Raw genomic sequence first — 7,276 nt, forward strand, 5'->3', positions numbered from 1 at the left:
TTTTATATCTTATAATTAAACAATACCAGTCTTTATATTTATTGTATGATATGTCTTTTACATCGAATTTTATGCGAGATGCCATATTTTTTTCGCTTTCATCATTTGATTATTTAATCCCCCTTTCATGGATTACATTTGTTATTTGGATTTTATGTCGGAGGCATATACAGGACACTGTTTTTTGTCTTTTGTTTTTGTTTTTATTTTTCTCAAAACATAAGATCAGTATTTGCCATGTCATTGTGGTCAGCCTGCAGAAGGAAAATAGAATGCAGTATTCTCGATAATGTTGTTTAGCGTTAACTACCGTGTTCCAAATTCAAATGGTTTATAATGGCTTTTTAAACATGCACAATCATTTAAGTTTTCCGTCCCTTTTTTTTCCTACCCGAGTAACACGCTTACTGGACACTAGTACTTGCATCATTGAAATTTTGTCAGAAAGTTAAATCTGAAGTTCTGTTACTTGGCTTACTAAACAGTCACTGTTAGTTTACCTTAGGACGATAAAATAATTGAACAAGTAAATGCAAAATCAACTGACAAAAGAAGATTGTCTTTGCTACCATTGTATATTTTAGCATTTGCTTTGATTTTATAACAGAATGTCACCAATCAAATGTGATGGATGATGTTCGATATAAGGCGTAATGCTCATAGATTATTTATATTAAAAAAAAAAAAGGTCACGTAGCAAGACAATGGTATCATTTTGTGAATAAATTTATTGTTCACCTAGGCCTCTCTCATTGCAGTGATATATTATTTGTTTGTTTAATTTCCTGTAAGTTATAATATAGTAGTGTATATCCTAAGAATATGGTCCACATCCTACCCCTTTGCCTACTGTTACTCGTGGGGGACATTGCAATTTTTATGCATGAGCCCCACATGTTCGGATCCGATCAGAAAAATCATTGAGCTTGCAAGGGGATAAAAACTTTCTTCATGTCATTCATTTCTCACTAAAAGGACACACAACATATAAATCTTCACTCGCTAATTATTTCGTACTTCTGTTTCAAATATTTTTATAAATTATTATATTTGTATAGAATAAATATAGATAGAAGTTACTATTTGGGAATATTCATTTTGTACACATGATATTGCATTATCTAGACCATACATCTCCTTAAGTGAGTATTGAGAATAATCAATTAGAAATAGCTATACAATAAGTATAAAATATGTACTGCTATAATAACTTCTCTCTAGCGTTACTCATTTTTATATTATGTCTGTTTCTGTAAAATATAACAAAATTTGGAATAAAAAGTTACGGGGAGCTGCCTCCGGAAAACATTGCACTCGGTGATGATCGGCAATTCCTTGGCTTCTTGTAAAATCCACACCGTCATTTCTTGGTTTAAATAATGGTATAGTAGTTATCTCAAAACGACAGAGAAGGACGACATCGTTTACCCACCTCAAAAGATGTGACCGTTGCTAATTTTTAAAAATGATGATCGGGAGAATCAGACACCTCCTAATCAAAAAGTAGCGAGTACATATGAAAGCAATACTCTCAGCGAGTGTACAGTTCTCTGTCCTCTGAGAGCCTCTCTGCAACCTGCTCTGTGCAAATTGGAAGTATGTTTTCTATTTTCATGCTCCTCTCATTGCAATGCTGGTTGCTAACCCCTATCTCTCTCTCTCTCTCTCTCTCTCTCTCTTCTCTGCTTAACTAAACCAACTCTCTTCACATTCGCATCATTTTCTCGAAATCACTTGTGTGCATGAAAATCTCACTACTCAAGCTATTACCCAAGAGTTCTAGAACGCCAGAAACCCCAAGTTTCCACATCTCTCTCTCTCTCTCTCTCAACAGTAGTATACCTTCCCTACCAAACCCAAGAAATCTCACTGGAAATGGGTTGCGCACAGTCCAGAATAGACAATGAAGAGTCGGTGTCGCGCTGCAAGGACCGCAAGAACCTCATCAAGGACGCCGTAATAGCCCGTAATGCCTTCGCGGCAGGCCATTCCGGCTACGCCATGGCCTTAAAGAACACTGGGGCCGCGCTCAGCGACTACGGTCACGGGGAAGCCGAAGATCCCCACCCGCAGCCGGTGGACCCCACTCCCTCACAACCGCCGCCACCGCCTCCGCCGCCCATGGACAGTCTTCCTCCTCCACCGCCCCCAAACTTCCCGCCGAGCCCCAGCCCCAGCCCGATCAAGCGCGCCACGAGCTTGCCCACAATGCCGACAAAGCCACGAAAAACCAGGGCCATTGCCATTGCTGAAGAAGAAGAAGAAGAAGAAGAAGAAGAAGAAGAAGATGAAATAGAAGATGAAGAAGAGGAAGATGATGAGGGTAATTTGGGAATGAACAAGGATGGAGTTATTGCAAAGGACTCACGAAATAAGGGGGGAGAAGTGGGCCCACCACTGACCCCTGAAATGAAGGCAGTCCCTCCGATGCCGGAATCGAAGGGCATGGCCTGGGACTACTTTTTTATGGTGGAGGAAAATATGCCCCCGCCGGACCCAACCTTAAACGAAAACGTTGACAATGAGAATATTAATCAAGGTGTGGCATTTGGTGAAGAAACGCAAAATGTCGGCCTCGGCAGCGATGATTTGGTGGAGCCGAAGACGCCAGAGACAGGGGAGGAGAGGGAGGAGAGGGAGGAGAAGGAGGAGAAGGAGAAGGAGAAGCAAATAGATCGCGCAAAGACCGCACCGGAGGAGTTTAAGAGCATGGGGAAGGCGGCGCCCGGTGTTAGTTTGATGAAGGTATTGACTGACCTTGATGATCATTTCTTGAAGGCCTCCCAGAGTGCTCAAGAGGTCTCCAACATGCTTGAGGCCACTCGCTTGCATTACCACTCTAATTTCGCTGATAATCGTGGTAATTTCTTATTTGCTTCTGTTCTTTCTTCTATGCAACATGCTTTTGGGGGCAATGTTTTGATTTCGAAATGATTCAGTTGTTTTGGATGGTTTCAAACATTATGTTATAAGTCGCATGGCATTTCTTTTCCAATCATTATGTCTCATGTTGTGATTAGATTATTCTGCACACTAATTATTGTTGAAGTTTCATATAAAGCTTCTAAAGTATGTATATGCCCAATATATGAAAAAACTGAAACTCAAACAAAGCATAGATCTGGCCAGTCGTATAATTCTATAAATTTAGAGCTCATCTCATGTTTACTGATCTGGGCTTTACGATTGATCTTAGTTCCTTGTTAAAATTTTTAGAGGATCCCACGTTAATCTCGGACCTTTCATTCGTTTTTCCTTTTTGAAAGTAAAAGAAAGTTTCCCAAATGGTTCCTAGTGAATTCAAAGTTTACTAGTCTTGAGTTGCAGACGATCATAAAATCCCATGCAATTGAAAGAATGGTTGAACTAATATGCTCTAAGAAGTACAGGACATATTGATCATTCTGCAAGGGTCATGCGTGTTATTACGTGGAATAAATCATTCAGAGGTATATCCAATGGTGAGGGTGGGAAGGATGACTTTGATTCAGAAGAATATGAAACTCATGCCACTGTTTTGGATAAGTTGTTAGCGTGGGAAAAGAAACTTTATGAAGAAGTCAAGGTATGTTGATTATTTCCTTTCAGATCTTCTGTATTTTCATCTCTATTGTGCATTCTTTGTGCAATTGTGGTCAGCTAGTAGTCCTGGATGGTCTAGTTCAGATTTGAACTGCTTTTATTATCAAATAAATAAAGAAATTAAATCTGTTTAAATATAGCAATTCTGTTTGTTGGAATCACGGGCATGAAACTTTTCAGCACCTCTATAGGATCAATTGTGAAGCTTCTTGTTCAGATACTCAAAAGCTGAACTTGTACTTTTCTGAAACATGATTTTCGCAGACCTAGTAATTATAGTTTTATAGGTAGCTTTTGTTGGGCTTCTTTGTGTGGAGCCTGGTTCTGTTTGTGGCAACCTGGTTGATAACTCGACCTGACAAGGATCTGTTGCTGTTTTTTTGGTGGATTTTCAACAAGAAAATTTTTTGACTCGTTTTGGCTCTTGATCAGATCCGTCCCAATGATTAAGGTTTACTATATATTGTACTAAACCCTTGTACAACCACCACACCATATCTTTGATTATCAACTGAAATAAAATCCTCTGTAGCTCCATGGATGTAGGCGCCATGTAAACCTTGTGTTTTGTGTAATTGATTCCACTTTTTCTAATTTTTTTTTTTTTTTCTTGTCGTTCATAACAGGTTTATGTTGCAAAGTTATCATTTATTTTAAATCTTATTGATCTTTGCATCATGTCAACAGCAAGGTGAGCTCATGAAGCTAGAGTACCAGAGGAAGGTTTCTCTGCTGAACAAGCAGAAGAAACGCAATGCGAGCGCTGAATCCTTGGAAAAAACAAAAGCAGCTGTAAGTCATTTGCATACAAGATATATAGTCGACATGCAGTCAATGGATTCGACAGTTTTGGAAGTAAATCAATTGCGTGATGAGCAGTTGTACCCGAAACTTGTTGACCTTGTTGCTGGGTAAGTTTTAACTTAACGAAAAAGTTTGTAAGAGATCTTAATATCTACCTAATTCAATTTCTTCCACAAAATATTCCTTGCTAGACGGCCACTTGTATTTTATGATCTTTTTGGTTGTGCATGAGGGGCTTGTATCCAACTACAGTTTGGCTCTTTAGCTTTGTATTGCCCCTGTCCTAAACATTATGTAGTTGTTGCTTTTTAAATGAGAACCCTCCTAAAACGTCTCCTTGGTTGCCTATTTGGCTTTCTTCTTAGTTGAGCTTGCGAAAATGTGAAGCCAAAACCAATTTATTTTCTTTTTGTTTTCGGTGTAAAGACCATCTGACACAAAGCAGGCCTCTTTGGCTATCCTGTTTCTACGGATGGTATCTAGTATAAAATATATGCTCTTTTTACTCTGACAGGCAGTTCTAGAGTAATATAAAATATATTGCAATGCTTTGTTTGACATACCTTTCTTTATGGATTTCTGAAATTACATTCAGAGGGACCATTCCTCGACCTTCCCCTTTTTTTGTTTATTCCATGCCACACCAAACTGCCCTTGTCTTTCAACCTTTCAGATCAGTTAAAGGCTTGCATGGTCTGGTTGGGCTTACCTTCACAAGTCCACTTCGCATTTTGGCTTTTTGTCCGTTTGGAATGGCTTAAGAAAACATAGCTGGATTTATTGATGTTCTAGTGGGAAGGGTGTGTTCAGTTCTTTTCCATTGACAAGATTTGAACTTTTTTTATGGTTAAATGGCTGGGAATTAGTTACTTAGGGTGGGCTGTTTTCAACTCAGCTAAGGTTCCCATTGCGGTCTAATTTTTGGATTTACTTTATTTTATGTGTCCACTCGAGGTTGTAACCATTTAATGATAATTAACATTAATTAACAATGGCGAAACTATAATGAGAAAACCTATGATCTTTACATCTACTAATCATGAAAAGTGTTTTGGGCTGCAGTATTTTCTAAGATCTTCTGTTAAGTCATATGTTGCTAAACTTTAAAGGGTCATTTTGATCATGCATGTTGCAGTACCGTATATTGCCATCCTCTTCAATCACACTTGATATATTATGCATAAAATTTGTGCTTCTCTGTTAGTATTTGTTTAATCCATTAATATCATAGTCCAAGGGGTTACTTTACTAGGATTCCTCCCTTTTTTTTTTTTTTTTTTTTTTCTTTGTAATATTTCCATTTTTACTGTCACCAATTGTGGCAATATGCTTATTGTTTTCTTCTGAAGGCAGCTTTTGATCATGATCACAAGTGTGATGTCTTCTCCACAGGATGGCCAAAATGTGGGGAAATATGTGTGCACATCATGACAGCCAGCTGAGACTTGTTACAGACCTCAGATCCCTTGACATTGCACATGCTCCCAAGGAAACAACAAAGCACCACCATGGTCGTACCGTGCAACTTTTGAATGTCGTTCAAAAATGGCAAGCACAATTTGAAGAGCTCGTGACTCATCAAAAAGAATACATCCGAGCACTTAACAATTGGTTAAAATTAAATCTCATCCCAATTGAAAGCAGCTTAAAGGAGAAAATCTCATCACCACCACGAGTCCAGCATCCTCCAATTAAATCCCTCCTCCATTCATGGCATGACCATCTTGAAAAGCTTCCAGATGAGCTTGTGAAATCTGCAATTGCCTCCTTTGCTGCTGTGATAAAAACCATTATAATTAGTCAGGAGGAAGAGATGAAGCTAAAAGGGAAGTGTGAGGAGATCAGGAAAGAGTTAATTCATAAAAACGAGGCTTTTCAGGAATGGTACCAGAAGTATATGCAGCGGAGGGGGTCAGATCAAATGGACCATGAAAGAGGTGAAGATGCAAATCCCAAGGATCCCATCTCAGAGAAGGAGTTTGCAGTTGAGAGCTTGAAGAAGAGATTGGAAGATGAAGTTGAATCTCATCAAAGACAATGTATTCAGGTGAGAGAGAAGTCACTAGGTAGTCTCAAAACTCGTTTACCGGAGCTCTTCCATGCCATGTCAGTTTATACACGTGCTTGTTCCGATGCTTATGAGAAAGTAAAGTCCATCACGCAGTCACAGAAATTTAACGGCGGCCCTTCGTGAGTTTGTGTAAAATCTTTTTTGTATTGAAGTTTGATCTAAGCTTAAACACTAGTAATCTGTCATTTCCCGAACAAACTGTTTATTTGGCAAGGTAAGTTTATGATCTTTGTTCTTGTGTGGAATATGTTGCTGTTATATTTGTCGTCTTTGAAAGTATTTGCAACGGGCACACATGTTTTGATTCTGGGGTTACTTACATGTATTTTTGCGTTTCACTTGGTCACGAGGGCTGAAATGATATGCTTTATTTATGGAAAACCTCTTGAGCAGGGTGGTTCTTTTCCTTCTCTGCTTTGGTGCATTTTTTTACCATTAGTTTTGGTGTCGTTTTTGTTCTTTTTTCTTCTCTTGTCCTTGGTATGAACTATGAACACTAGTGTATTGAAATCAAGTTGGTGGACAACTGCGGCGTTAGCCAATATATTAAATACTAGTTAGAGAGGGAGAAGGGGGTGTAAGCAAATAAGGCCAAAAGCCTAATCGCTACCCCAAGCACTCTTGTGCTAGCTCGTGAGGTTTTATTGTATGTATGTATATATATATATGAGTTATTCTACTATGAAGCTGGTATGTAAAGCATATTATTAACATCACTTAAATTATAAGATTTGACTTGTGAGCACTTTACTATTTGTGAGTGATATTTATATAATTTTTCAATACATATATATATAATATTCTTTCTAAGATAGTAAA

At 38.4% G+C, this 7,276-nt stretch overlaps 1 protein-coding gene across 1 annotated transcript; it reads left to right on the forward strand.

Moving 5' to 3' along the window:
- Nucleotides 1–1,351: 1,351 nt before the first annotated feature.
- LOC121261195 (protein ALTERED PHOSPHATE STARVATION RESPONSE 1) lies at nt 1,352–6,869 on the forward strand. Its single transcript, XM_041163437.1, has 4 exons — nt 1,352–2,860; nt 3,390–3,565; nt 4,270–4,493; nt 5,779–6,869. Exons 1-4 carry the CDS (start codon nt 1,876–1,878, stop codon nt 6,578–6,580), a joined length of 2,187 nt encoding a protein of 728 aa, XP_041019371.1. The 5' UTR covers nt 1,352–1,875; the 3' UTR covers nt 6,581–6,869.
- The last annotated feature ends 407 nt before the right edge of the window (nt 6,870–7,276 follow it).

Source organism: Juglans microcarpa x Juglans regia, chromosome 4D (assembly GCF_004785595.1).
Source record: "Juglans microcarpa x Juglans regia isolate MS1-56 chromosome 4D, Jm3101_v1.0, whole genome shotgun sequence".
Taxonomy (NCBI): Eukaryota; Viridiplantae; Streptophyta; class Magnoliopsida; order Fagales; family Juglandaceae; genus Juglans; species Juglans microcarpa x Juglans regia.

What these genes read in the sequence shown, in the direction of transcription:
- LOC121261195 (XM_041163437.1), top strand. Translation starts at nt 1,876, where the DNA reads ATGGGTTGCGCACAGTCCAGAATAGACAATGAAGAGTCGGTGTCGCGC. An exon ending in TAATTTCGCTGATAATCGTG is followed by an intron (nt 2,861 to 3,389) that starts GTAATTTCTTAT and finishes TAAGAAGTACAG; the next exon opens with GACATATTGATCATTCTGCA. An exon ending in CTTGTTGACCTTGTTGCTGG is followed by an intron (nt 4,494 to 5,778) that starts GTAAGTTTTAAC and finishes TCTTCTCCACAG; the next exon opens with GATGGCCAAAATGTGGGGAA.